Raw genomic sequence first — 14,925 nt, forward strand, 5'->3', positions numbered from 1 at the left:
GACTGTCCCAGATCACACCGTCTCTTCAAACGTTGGTAAACCTTGGTTATATCTCCTTGATTCATTACTCTCATCAGTTCACCAGCTTGCAAAGCAAAATGTTTTAATACAAATATGTTTGCAATTGCATATTGTTGAGCACTAGTCAGTTAAGGATGCTTTTGCCACTCTACTCATTGTGTACAATTTTATTAATTGTAATACCAAAGCAAGTAGCTTCTTTACAATACATTTTAATAGTAATATCATCAATATTTATAATCCGCTGATTGGGAAATGATTTTGAAAGTAGGTCATGGTAAATCAACTATACAAGATATTCTGTGGTTATGAAATTGATTCCCTAAGATAAAATTAGCTTGTCAACCAATTAAGATGTGCATTATAATTTGTTATGTGTTTCCACAGAATAGTGATCAGTTTTCCTTTTGCATTATTTTGTTTAAAATTTATTTATAAATTTAAAAAATAAACACTCTATACTGGAAATAGGCAGACAAATATTGAAAAGAGAGTTTGGGTGTTTAGAGTAACATCAGAATATTTTTCAAAGCCAACGATTAACCATTAATTAATTAATTAGCTTGTATCTCACAGAAGCTCCTTCTTGACTCATTCAAAGAGAGTAGCTATAGAAACTCAAATTTAAAAAAACACACACATACTATTGGAATATGCTAGCTCATATTCAGCATAACTACAACACAATAGGAGACTTTCAGGATCCTGAGCACATGACAGAAAGTAGACCCATAAAATAAAATCAATTTATACCGTCTGTAAAATTCTAAGCATAGTGCAATAAACAACTATGATCTAAGGCTAATATAAAAGAAGGTTCTTACATATTATGGCTTCTGAGAGGAATTGAAGAGAAAGATGCAATTTAAATTAGTATACTTAAGTATTCACAATGGATCTAGCGTTTGCAATTTTAAATAAACTTGATAGCAAATAAGGACACTTTGTAGCTTCCATAAATCTTCTAGTGCTTGTTGGGTTAGGTTGAAAGGGATCCTATTGAGAGTGGGGAGGGAAACCAGCTAATGACAGTCAAAATCAGCAGATGCTGGAAGACTGAGATACAAAAGAAAATGCTAGAAACATTCAGAATGTCAGGCCACTTCTTTGGGATTAGAAACATTTATCATTTCTGATCTGGGACCCTTCATAAGAAATGGGGAGGGTCTTTTTAAAGTTCATTTTCAGTAGTAGAGAAGGTAAGGGAAGGATAGGTAAAACATGGGAAATATCTGTGATGGGGAGTGTCCAGGTGGCTTACTGTGGGCAGCTGCTAGCACTTTAAGCCTTTTTGTTTGTTCATTATGTTTATTGGTGAGGTTTTGGGACATGCCCAGTAAGCCAAACTATATGAATAGAATACAAAAAACGGGGCCAAAGTGATGACAAGCAGAATTGCCCAGCTTTGATACAATCAAAAGAAAGAGTGAGTTACCCAAAATTGGAGATTACGGTATAGGACCTGGAAAGCTGCAACATGCCCAGAGGGAGGGTGAGATGTTGCTCCTCAAGCTTACTGTGAGCCTTTTACAGGAGGCCAGTCAGAGTTGGAGTGGGTTAGTGGATTAAAGTGCCAGGCAACTGGAAACTCTGCTGGTGCTCCACAAAGCAACGCCCCAATCTCAGTTTGGTTTCTCCAGTGTGGAGGTGGGCATTTTATGAACACCAAATGTAGTGCAGTAAATTGCAAGTGCAGGTGAAGTACTACTTCACCCAATATTTGCTGGGACGGCAGGGGTGAAAGGCCAAGTGATGCATCTCCCACAGGCTGCATGGAACATCCATTTGAAGTCAGTAGAGAGAAAGTAAGAAGGCCCTGATGAGAAACAAGATACTAAAAATGGCAAGTATGTTTAGGGTGGAGAGAAAGGGAAAAATGATTTTTTCCATCTTCCCAATGGCCTTTATCTCTGAAGTGACTGACAGCTATATTAGTCTTTCCTATTTATGCTGGTTTCCAGCTTGTCGCTTGCCCAACTCTTTTAGGAAAGGAATGTCTGTTACATGGATACTAAAAAGGCAATTTTCAAAAGTAACGGAGGAAGATAATGAAAAAAGCTTTATACTGAGATACTTAAACAGCAGGCCTTAGTAAAATGTGCATCAAACAAAACAAAATCTAAGAGAAATTAAGAAAGCAGAAAATGTAGGACTAGTGTGTTTTCCAGTCCCAGAAGTCATTAGTGGCCCACCAGCAGTTGATGTTTGTTATGTATAATGGTTGATGGTTAAGCGTAGAAACACATTGATTATCCCTGAATACTTAAAGGATGTCGATGCAAGTAAAGAACCGTTGGATCTTTTGGAGCTAATTATGCAAAAGCTTTGGGCATTATTATAAAGTATTTCCTGGGATAATTGCAATTGCATCACATAACCATAGAGAATATACATTCAGAATTATTTGTTGTATAATTGCAGTTCTTGAAAGAAGATATCCTAAAGAAGTTCAAGATCTCTATGAAGCAATGAGACACTTTGCAAGACTATTGGGACCTACAGAACATGATAAGTTTATTGAAAGTCATTCATGTATGTGGTACTTGCATTCATTTGTTTTCTTATGATGAAAATATGTTCCATTGCTTATTTTGATCTTAATTAGAATTCAAACTCATTTATCAGGTACAGGTCTCCTGCTGCTGTAGTCCATCCAATTCTAGGTTTGACATGTGCATTCAGAGATGCTGTTCTGCACACCACTGTTCTAACACATTGTTATTTGAGTTACTGTCACCTTCTTGTCAGCATGAACCAATCTGGTCATTCTCCTTTGATTTTTCTCAATAAGAAGGTGTTTTCACCCGCAGACCTGCTGCTTACAGGATTTTTTTTTTGTTTCTTGCACCACTCTCTGTAAACTCTAAGGGCTGTTGTGTTTGAAAATTCCAGGAGATCAGCAGTTTCCGAGGCACTTAAACTACCCTGTCTGACACCAACGATCCAATAACACCCATGATCAAAGTCACTTAGATTATTTCTTCCCATTTCTGATGTTTGGTCTGATTAACAGCTGAACCTCTTGACCAGGTCTGCAGGATTTTATGCATTGAGTTGCTACCACATGATTGGCTGATTAGATATTTGCAGTAATGAGCAGATGTACCGAATAAAGTGGCCACTGAATTTATCTTTTTAATAGTGATTTTCGTACCTTTTAACTGTCTTAATATACACACAAAGCAATTGGTTTGTTTTAAGGGAACAAAATAAAGTATTTTATCATCCAACTTTGCATTATATTAGGTCATGGAAATATAAACTATCAAGAAAAAGTGGTTGGAGTGGGCCCCTAGGGAATAGTAATGTTACACAGATTAAATTACAAAATTCCAACTCTTGACATATCCTTTTTCCACAGTGGATTTTGAACTCCGGAAAGAAATCAAGCGTTTACAAGAATACAGAAGAGCAGGAATCTTCACATTCCGTGGTGAATTATTTGCGAATGCTATTCAGTAACTTCTGTTTCTCAGAATAACCTTGTAAATACAAGCTTGCTGGAAGAAAGAGGAAAGCTGTTTTATAAAGAGCATCTTATCCAGTTAAATGTACCGTGAAATAATGTTACTGTGCATGCGTGTAAAATATTTTTACATAATATATGCAAGTAAAAACTTTGCAGTGAATTCTAGGTCTAGTAGCAGATTTTTTTTTAAACATTTGTAAATTAGAAAAGCAAAAGCAGTGATAAGCATTTAAATTTGATTCATACGAAGTATTATCAAGATTCGGTACCTTCTGATTGTTATTAATGTACCTATGCCTTTTATAACCAAAAATTGGTGCAGGCAGTATTTTTGTTTTTAACCAGTTCTATCTGATCCGTTACTTAATTTGGAGATGTAAGGGGAGGAAGAGGCAACATTTACACTGTGGTGTAAGTTCATCTGTCCAATAGTAAAACCTTAAGTCATTTTAACAGTGTCATTCAACTTTTCTTTCCTGATGACACTGTAAAACAATTAGTAGGAATCAAAAGCTCACCTGAGTCCTAAAACTGCTGATCATCGGGTGTGTATTAAAATTGAAGAAGAAGCTATCTATATACATTCATATACTTATGCCATGGATGTGAGGTATACTATATCATACGTCTTGATGATGAAACTTGAACAAGGTAAACTCTGTAATAGTTATTAGGTTTAGTGAATTTCCTTTCTCCCTTCAGTTAGCTTATCCGTTCCTCTTCCTTTGTTTGATGATCAATTTGCTTTGGTACTTTCGGTTTTATTATGCAACAATAGTCTGCAGGGAATGCACAATTTAAGATCATCTCCACAACTCGATGCCCAGTAGCACCATTTTGTTTTTGAATGACTCCAATGCTAATCAGAGCTGTTGGCATATATTTTCTGATTGTATTCCTCTGTAGGGTTTTTTTCAACACACATAAAACTGTGGTTCAGAATCATTTGTTACAAAAACCAGTACAAAAGAAATATCAACCTCCATTTTAAATTGACTTTTTTAAAAAGTTAGGTACAGGAATCAGAGTAATGTAGAACACAGGAGATTCTGCAGATGCTAGAAATGCTGCCTAACTTGCTGAATTCCTCCATTTAGTGAAGGTAGAATAATGTAGAAGACAGAATTCAGAGATGTAATTCCTTTGTAAAAGAATTACACATAAAATGTAATCTATTAATTAATTTCATTTTTCAGAAATATCTGACAAATGAGTGATTTATAAATATCTCAAAATGTATTGATCCTCATTCTTACTCCTGCAGCAGCTATTAGGTTAGAGTGGAGCTCTCCATTAGATGGCATTTTACTTTCATGGCCATTAAATTCTCTGATTAAAACTAGAGGCAATACCTCAGGATTAACAGGAGCTGGGACACAAGTCTTTATAAATCAACAGATTATCAATCTGTGGCATTCGCCACCCCAAATAGTCGAGGATGTTCAATTGTGAAATATTTCTGGGTCAAGTTCAAGGTGAGATTTTTGGGCTGAAAGGACGTATGTGAATCTAGTATTTGGACAGAAAAGTAGACGGCCAGCATGAACATTATGGGCTTGCTTCTGTTTCTACTTGCATTTTTATCCATATATTCTGAAAAGGAATAAGGTAACATTAATATTAAATTAATTCATTGTTAACATGGACTAACTTTCAGGATTGACATTTGAAGTCCATTTCTAAATTAGAAAAGTAAAACAAAATTTGTTAAAATCTGATTCATACAGACTGTTATCAAGGTTCAGTGCCTTCTGGTTGTTACCAACGGTGTAAGTAATATTTTTGTTGTCATAACCAGCTCCGTGTGAATAATATCATACTTAATTTGGAGACGTACAGAGAGGAGAAGGCTAAATATATTCTGTGGTGTTAATTCTTCTGACCACTGGTAAAATCTTAAATCTCTTGTTTCTAATTTCAAAAACTAACGTTTAGATTCTGTAAATTAAACTTACTCATTAACATATCTATTGTTATGTGAGATTTTTTTAAGAAAAGGTTGATAGAAATTGGTATTTTGCATGCTGTTATTTAATCATATTTTCATATCTAGGTGCCAAAGTATATGACTGCTTGAAGGTGCATCGCGAAGAGGAACGTCTAAAGCGCTGCATGCTCACAGATGTGCTTCAGTGCCTCCAGGACTCCAGTGCTTGTCAGCAGTGGTTACACAGGCAAGCAGCAATGTGAGTTCTCCCCGGTCATCTCGAGGCAAGAGCTCACAACAGTGTGAATAAGTTTTAAAAAAAAATGTAAGAAAGTAGGACCAAGAATAGCCATTAGATCTGTCCCACCATTCAATATAATCTTGTTTGATCTGCCTCAGGCCTCATTTCCTCTCTTACCCTTCAATTCTGTGTTCTTCCTCTTTACTTTCCCTTTAAATCTGACCCCCTCTCCAGAGACCTACCTCTGCAGTCCTTTGTGATAGTTTATATAATTGCATTTTGTCTCTTTCATTTTCATGGGAGAATTGGCAATGTTGGTACTGTGAGACATAATGAGTCGTCAAAGAGTTCTGAAGCTTAATGTATCCATGTGTACCCTCAGCTGGATCCTGGCACACAGCACACAGTAAATGGATTCCTCTTTTATTCCTGAAATACTTAATAGAAATGTTGAATCATTAAGTTAGGTTTGTGTCACTTTGTTTAGACTGTCATCACTTTAGACGTAATTCAACAGATTCACTAATTCACTAGCTGGACTACTTCAAACTGCTTTTTTTCCCAAAGTGACGGCTGAATCATGCTCATGAATCAGATGATTCCTTTCCCTATGGCCTTGCATTTCCAAATCATCATGAAATGCTTAAGATTCCAATTCTAATCACATCCTCATGAAAAATATGCTGTCAGTCATTGAATCTGGCACTATGTAAATTTTCTGTGGTATCCAAGTGATTCAATTTACACCCTTGTGCAGTTGCAACTTGAGAAAAAGATTCTGTCTTGGCACAAAAGCTGCACTGAATAACATATGGGACACACTAATTTGTCATCTGATCAATCATAACTGAATTAATAAACATGGAAATATACATGTCATATTGTAATGTATAGTACTGAGCAAAAGTCTGATATAGCTATGGTGCCTAAGACTTTTGCATAGTACTGTAATAATTTTGTATTGCACAATACTGCTTCTGCAAACAAAAGGACATAGCAGATATCATGACATATCTGAGTGAAAATAAACCTGATTCTGATATGGGTCCCTATTGTGGAGAAAGAGTGGGAAAGGGGCAGGGAGAGAGGAATCATAGTTGAAAAAAGGGGAAGGGAGAGAGAAGCACCAGAGAGACATTCTGTAATGATTTATAAACTAATTATTTGGAATCTATATATACAAACATATATACATATATATATATAATATATGTGTGTGTGTTTGCACAGTACTTTATGAAATTTCATCAATCTCGTGTGTTAGTCACTTTGAACTTTGTCCTTTTACTTAAGGCGTCTTAAATTATTTGCTCCATGAATCATTTCTGTATTCATGCAACTCTACAAATAAGCTTGTAGTTATAATGTAGGCGGAATTACTCCAATGAGCTCTATATATTCAGTGCAGAAACCATGCTGTAAATGTTTCAGATAAGTTATTTCAGAGTTACTTAAGTAAGTCTGTGGTGTAAGTTTCCACCAACTACCATGAAACGTAACAAGAGGTGATTAAATGAATCCCATAAGGTAGGAAACAGCCCTTAGCCTCCACAATCAGTTCTTTCAGCTAAAACAAGTGAATTTCATTATGTTTATTTCTCTTTATGAAAGCTCTGTTTACTGCTCATGAGTAGCTGAGGTAAATACGTCAGTTAGATGTATATTTTTAAAAAATGGCAAAGTACTTTCACAATTTATACTTCTGGCACCTTCCATATCTTCCAAAACCAATTTTAATATCACCAGCATATGTTGTTAAATGTGTTAACTTAGCACCAGCAATACAGGATAAGTATAGAAAAAAACTGAATTATAGTAAGTATAGTGTGTGTATATTTTTCTATATCTTTATGTGTGTGTGTGTGTGTGTGTGTATATATATATATATATATAATAGTTAAATTAAAAATAGTGCAGAAACAGAAAAAAAAATTTTAAAAGGTGAGGTAGTGTTCATGGGTCCAATGGGTCAGAATGGCAGATGGGAAGAAGCTGTTCCTGAATTACTGAGTAAGTGCCTTCAGGCTTCTGTATCTACTTTCTGACAGTAACAATGAGAAGAGAGCACGTCCTGTATGATGGGGGTAAGGTTCGTCCATTGTAATCAATGAAGACCTCGACACCATTAGTACTTTTTACGAGGTAGAGTTGCTATCTCAACACTCAACCCAGCACGGATGGAGAGTGTGCAAGGGAGCCAGCTGGATTCGATCTCGGGATCTTTCACCCTGATGCCACTGCACCACCAGCAAGCTTATTTATGATGGTGTCGAGACTAGTGCTTGATTTGGATTTAAGTGAGGGAGAGTTGTGCAGCATCAGCCTCACTCTCTCTTCCCAATTCCCATCTGGATCCAATGGCACGACAAGAGTTGAGATGGGACTAGGCGCAGTGGATGACCAGGACATTTTCTGTGTCTTGTCGTGCTCTAACGTGTTCCATGGCACTTGCAGAGACCGCCTTCTTGACTGTTGGACCTTACATTGGTCTTGTCTGCTCAATCCGCTGGAGTCTGCCTTCACATGCTGGAATAGACAACTCCCTATCTCACTGAGGCTTTGAGACCCATCGGCTACCTGCACCTGGTTTAGCCGACTTGTTGAAGCCATTGCCCAGGGTGTGGCCGCCGTGGCGTGCAAACAGCTACAGGGAGCCACAAGTGAGGACCAAAGGTGGACTAACCGCCTGAAAAGGATGTGACATGTTCCCCCACCAGAGGTGCTATTTTTTTGAATCTCTATTAATGACCTGGACATGGAGGTGCACCCGACTAAAAATTTGTGAACTGTGAAGGGAATACTGACTGATTACAACAGAGAGGACAGACACACTGGTGGGATAGATAGGGTCCTGGCTGATGAAGTTTAACATAGAGAAATCTAACATGATGGATGGAATTTGTCAGAAAGAATGAGGAGAGAGCATAAAGAAGAAAGGAAGCTTCCTAGAAAGGGCGCAGGAGCAGAGGATCCTAGAGAATAGGTGTACAAGCAGGTGAAAGTAACAGGGCCAAACCAATAAAATATTGGTTTAGGGTCAACTAGAGTATTGTGTTAGTTTCTGGTCACCACATTATTAGAAGGCTAAGACGGCATTGAAGATGGTCCAGAAAAGTAAAACATGAGGAAAAACTATTTCACACAGCATTTTCTTTGAATCTGGAATGCAATGCCTGCGGATGTGATGGAAGAAAGTTTCACTGCAGTCTTCACAGGGGAATTAGATAAATTTAGGGTGAAGAAAAATTTTGCAAGGCTATGGAGAAAATGCCAGGGGTAGAACTAGTGTAGTTTCTAAGATGGAGACCTGACACAAGCACAATTGACCAAATAGCCACCTGCTCTGGTGCAAGCATTCTATAATATAGATTTCAGGCAATCTTGATGTTCAGTTTTTTTCTTGGTAATTAGTGTGTGTTGTGTATATTTGCTAGGTCTTCAGTATGTAATATATTGTTTATAATAAAATCACTTTTCCTTTTAAAATACACTCAAAATTCCCATGAAGTTGCTGGAAAGGGTACATTTGTTTCTTGCTGAGCACTTGTGTTTCCTTGCATACTTCCTGAATAACATGGAATGAGGAGAGAACACCTTTTCAATTTTGAGGGAATCACTAGTGTTTTAGATATATGTTACAAAGACAGTGCCTTTCATGTTCTAGAAATGTACCAATTTCATAATGTTTTATATGTTTTTTGTTTCAGTGATTCAGGACTAAACCCAGCGGCACCAATCATTTCTTCAGCTGGTGAGTAGCTGCTATTCATGGCTTAGAGTGAAGTGCACAAAGCAGTTCTTAACTTGCAGAAAAACACACTGATGGTATGATAGAGATTAGACCTGGTAAAGAAACTACATCTCACATCCCCATTTCTCTTGCAAATAGTTGGAGTCATTCTTACTTGCCGGATAGCTTCAGACAGAGGTTGCATTGGTCAAATAAATTAAATGTCACAGTTGCATACATTAGATTTCCTGAACAAAAGCAAGATGGCTTGTTTTAAATATATTTTGAAAATACTGTAAATAAATAACTATTTCATTCAACCAATTTTTGTTCTATTCTGAGTTAGTAATTTATAGGATTTCACTATCTGGTCATAAAAGAAATTCAAGTGTATTAGAAATACCATCAGTTCCCTGCACCAGTCCTTTAAAAGGCCTTACTATTTGAAACAGAGTAATGACTTTTGAAATAGCTTGAGCTTAATTGTCTAGACCACCCTCCTTTCAATTCCCGGTGAACGTTGCATTCAGTCTATCACATATAGCATCATTTTAAAAACTTGTTCAAATAAATATTTGCATTGCTTGGTTTGGCTTAATTTGTCACACTAATACTTAGGTTTTTGTTTTAAATAAAAATAAACTACTTGTCTCATCAAAGCTCATTATTATAACACACTAACTTCTCAGCCAGTTTTAAACATTTCCTTTAAGTTTAATCTTTGCTCAAAAAAATTGTACCCCCCTCCCCCCCCAAGAAACTCTAACTTGGATTTTTAAACAGTCTTGGATTTATTTAGATTATTGCACTTTTGAAAGAAATAAGAGTGATGTTCTCAGTTGATCTTTTCATTGTCTGTTCTTTTCCGCTCATTTCCAAACTGCAGAGTATATCATTATTCTTTCCCACCGATCTCGTTTCGTTTATACTGAAAATGACCCTTTCCTGCATCAGTTCCAGTTGAACAAAATATTAAGGAGGGATTTTACAAAAATAAATCTCTGAAAACTGCAAAAAGATGATTCATCACCATAATCACAGCATATTTTAAATATATTTGCCATATTTCACAGCAATTAAGCATCAGATCTAGCACCTATGTTATTTTTCAATTCTTTCATCAGTGAATCTGAGAGTATATGAGCAATATCTGTATCCTGATAGTAAGTATGCTTGAAGGGATTACAAGTTAGAGAATTGGTATTAAATTAAATTCTTGCTTCTGACCCAAGGTTCTTGGAAAGCATAGCTTTTCAGTGAGTGTATTGAATTTCCAAGTGATAAATACAGTAATTGTTTCCACTAAAATGTAGAGCAGTTGGCACTGTGTTTTATCAGCTTCTTACCCAAAGAAGTGTAGAAGATTAATTTTTTATTCTGTACTATTCTTTACTGAAATTCCATTTGTTTTCCTTTCATTTGTTATGGATGGAGCAGGTCGGAGAAATGCACCCCCACTGAACCTCACGGGCCTACCTGGAACAGAGAAACTCAATGATAAGGAAAAAGAGGTACAGGCGTTGGTCTCAATGCTGCTAACCCTGGGAATATAAAATTGTAATGTTATTGGTGGGGAGGAATACATTAACTCTAATCAAATTTTATTTCGGTTACTTACAGTTTCTTCAGGCTACCACTAGTTCCAACCAAGATGTCGCGAGTTAACCTGATATTCTAAAGTAGTTTTTGCAATACCTTTTACCTTTAAGAGAAAGCAGCAGAATCTCAATGGTATTATTAAAATGGAAATTTTACAAACACTGCTACTTAGAAAAAGATGAGTGACACATTTTATTGTTCTGGTATATCATAGCCTTCCTATAAACAGGAAATTTGGACAAAATGTTTTAATTTATGTTGGAATAACGCTGTTTGTGGATTTTCTCTTTCTGCCCTTCCTCCACCCATTTCCTAGCTATGTCAGATGGTGCGACTGGTTCCCGGAGCGTACTTGGAATACAAGTCGGCTTTAATGAATGAAAGCAGCAGGTTAGGTGGTTTAAAGCTAGCCCAGGCAAGGACTCTCATTAAGATAGATGTGAACAAAACTAGAAAGATCTATGATTTCCTGATCCGAGAAGGATATATTACTAAAGCTTAAATGGGTGACCCAAGGCTACCTCTAGGCAACCTTGACACACAACTGACTGTCACCTGGAAACCTCTGATTTCTTTTGTCAGTGATGTACAGAATAGGAAAAAAACATCTTTTTTTATTTATTCTCTTTTTTGTACAAGATTGGAATTTGTTCACTGTCAGATTATGCATCTTTTGTGTTTTGATAAATGTAGTGTGAATTCAGCACAATAAAAACATGTTTTTTATAAAGATGTATATTTAAACTTTTTTATTACCAAAAATTATTAAATTTTCTCCACTGAATTTACTGTTTTAGACATTTTTGTTGAGATGAGATCTTAATTGTGGGGAGTGATAAATTTTTGCATTTCCAAGCAACAATGCATGAACCAGGAGATTAAATACACAACAAATAAATCCAGTCGTTTGTAGGCTGAGATTGGATTTACAAAATGGAAATTAGTAAGGAGTTTCACTCAAAGCACTATTTTAGAGGAAACATCTCCAGGACTGTCGGGAAGTAAAAAATGTGATTGGGACAATACTACTTTTGAATAGTTACCTTCAGTGTTCAGAATGGGTGGTTCATACTTAAATGACAATCAGCCATATGAGATCAGCAGTTTTTGAACACATGCTATCTCCAGCTCTCCTCATGTCCCAACCCTTTAACTTACTCTGCGATCTACAATCATAACATAATCACAAATGGATATAATCACTACACTGGATTTTTTTAAAAACTTGCACTGCCTCCTGTGCATCATCTGATTCAGAGGACACTTCTATTACAACCTCAGATTTGCAAGTCCACTGGAAGCTGGAGGCCCTGAGGTGGGCTGTGCTGGAGTTGAGTTAGGGTTAGGTCTGTGTGTGTGTTTGCCTAAGTAGGAGCATGGTTAGAAGGGAGCAAAGAGGTTTGTAGTTTTGTTCTTGCTTCTGTTCTGCTGAACATTGTGGCCATGCTATGTTGACGCTGGAATATGTGAACACATTTGAGGGCTGCCCCAGCACATCCTTAGATTGCATTGGTTGTTAACGCAAATGACACATTTCAAAGTATGTGTCATAAAATAAATGAATCTGAATGTTGTGGTAAAGACCTGGCAGATATTAGGAACCAAGGCTGATGACCTGTAAAAAGAAATTAAATTCGCTACTAAAATTGTGTTTTCAGATACTCTTGATTTCATACTATACTAAAACAAAGAAACTTCCAATTTAATATACTTAATTATTAATCTCCTATCTCCTGAAAGGGATACTCCTGGATTATGTTTGATTATTAATACCAGTTTTCCACCCACAGCTCAGTATTTCCTTAAGTATAGTATTCATCTCACTCCATGCTACCTGAGATAATACACACATGCTTTAGTGAGATTTTGGTGTCATTTACTGCAAAGCCATTACAACCACAGATTCGGCAGTGAGGTAGATGCAGCAATTGTGCTTGTGAATTTGCACATTCAGCTGATTATTTAATCATGATAGTATTTAACTCCATACTTGTCATAGCGCTTGTTGAGACTTGGACAGAGAACAGCAACACTTCACTGTTTTGCTTTTGGCCTTTTCCCTGAGAAATTGTACTTTTTGAATCAACTGACTTCAAAGACTGGCAGTATTCATTTAATGTTTAGATTTTCTTTTCAGCCGCAGTATAGGCTTTGGTTCCCATTTGAGAGTTTTAGTTAACGGCTTATTTGGCCTAGCGTTTATTGTTTATTTCCCCTTAAACACTGTTCGCAATAAAGTTTGTGAACTATTGACCTGCTTCAGTGTCTCTCACCCCTCACTTGGGCCATATCCAAACCCAGTAACAAAAACAACTTCCATTTTTGTTGCTATCCATTTTAGCCAACTGAAGAAATGAGTTTTCAATGACTAAGTACTGACATAAAGTAGGTAGGACGTGGACAGCGTCAACATGGGGAGGATGTTTCCATTAGTAGGAGAGTCCAAGAAACAAGGGCACAGCCTCAGAATAAATTATCATCCCTAGGATTGAGATGAGGAATTTCTTCAGACAGAGGGTAGTAAATCTGTGGAATTTGTTGCCACAGAGGGTTGTGGAGGCCAAGCACTGGGTGCATTTAATGGCCTAATTCTGATCCTATATCTTACGGTCTTGTGGATACCCTGTGTATGCTTAATGGGCATGGACACATAGAAATTTGAAAGCACTGGCGAAGCCATTACTGCCAATTGGCTCTGCAAAATCCTATAAATCCATTGGTAAGATAGATGGACTGTTGTCAGTGTGGCAATGTCCAAGACCAACATCCACATGTATATTTCCATTTCCACTTTGCTGTAATAATTTCAAATTCTGGACCCTATTTCTGAAAAGTGTGACAAAAACATGCTAGGAAAATTCTGAAGTAAGGTTAGAGACCAGTGCTTGGAGAAATGTATTGATCTGTAGTCAGTTGGCACTTTTAACCCATCAACATCAATGCCAATTCTCACCTTTGGAACCTTTGATAATAGCACTGCTGCAGTTTATTACCATTAACAAGTCAATGAATCCTTTCTTGTCCTGCCACATTTAGACTTTGTTCTTTCAGCCAGAACTAAATTATTAATCAAACTCAACCTCAGCTTTAAATATACCCAGTGACTTGGCCTCCACAGCTGTCTATCACCATGAATTCCACAGATTCACTAACCTGTCTAGCTAAAGAAAGTCCTTCTCATCTCAGTTGTAAAAGGATGTTCTTTTATTCTGAGTCTGTGCAGTCAGGTCCTAGATTCTCCCACTGTTGAAAACACCCTCTCCATGTTCACTCTATCCAGGCCTTTCCATATTCAGTAAGTTTAAAGAGATCTCCCCACATTCCCCATTATTCTAAAGTCCAGGGAGTACAGTCCCAGAGCCATTAAAAGCTCCTCATACATTAACCCTTTTATTCTAAATCATTCTCCTAAACCTCTGGACTCTCCAACGCCAGCACATCTGTTCTCAGATATGTGGCCCAGAGCTGTTCACAATACTCCAAATGTCTGACCAGTGCTAACCTCAGCATTACAACCTTGCTTCTATTTTCTAGTCCTCCCAAAATGATGCTAACATTACATTTGCTTTCCTTACATTCAACTCAGCCCACAAGTTAATCTTTAGAGAATCCTGCACCGGGACTCCCAAGTCCCTTTGCACCTCCAATTTCTGAACTTAATTCCCATTTGGAAAATAGTCTACGCCTTTATTCCTTCTACTAAAGTGCATGATAATGCACTCCCCTACACTATTCCATCTGCCACTTCCTTCCCCATTCTTCTAATCTGTCCAAGTCCTGCAGACACCCTGCTTCCAACATTACCTGCCCCACTACCTATCTGTATCATCTGCAAAGTTGGCCATAAAGCCACCGATTCCAGCATCTAGATCATTAACAAATAACAGCAAACCAAACAACCCGTGCTGAACACTAGTCACCAGCAGCCAACCAGAAAA

General features: G+C 37.1%; 1 protein-coding gene across 9 annotated transcripts in view; it reads left to right on the forward strand.

Annotated features, from left to right (window-relative positions):
* Positions 1-11,771, forward strand: part of tada2a (transcriptional adaptor 2A) — a 45,288-nt gene extending 33,517 nt beyond the window's left edge. For 2 of the 9 annotated variants that reach the window (XM_059973357.1, XM_059973367.1), the window contains 6 exons: positions 2,443-2,553; positions 3,383-3,454; positions 5,544-5,676; positions 9,366-9,407; positions 10,809-10,899; positions 11,304-11,771. In XM_059973357.1, the coding sequence (XP_059829340.1) occupies positions 2,443-2,553; positions 3,383-3,454; positions 5,544-5,676; positions 9,366-9,407; positions 10,809-10,899; positions 11,304-11,489 (635 nt within the window). In that variant the 3' untranslated portion in view covers positions 11,490-11,771. Of the gene's footprint in view, positions 1-2,442; positions 2,554-3,382; positions 3,455-5,543; positions 5,677-9,365; positions 9,410-10,808; positions 10,900-11,008 lie in introns of all 9 variants that reach the window. The other 7 variants (XM_059973360.1, XM_059973361.1, XM_059973358.1 and 4 more) reach the window with 7 other exon arrangements.
* The last annotated feature ends 3,154 nt before the right edge of the window (positions 11,772-14,925 follow it).

The sequence above is a fragment of the Hypanus sabinus genome, chromosome 6, assembly GCF_030144855.1.
Source record: "Hypanus sabinus isolate sHypSab1 chromosome 6, sHypSab1.hap1, whole genome shotgun sequence".
Taxonomy (NCBI): Eukaryota; Metazoa; Chordata; class Chondrichthyes; order Myliobatiformes; family Dasyatidae; genus Hypanus; species Hypanus sabinus.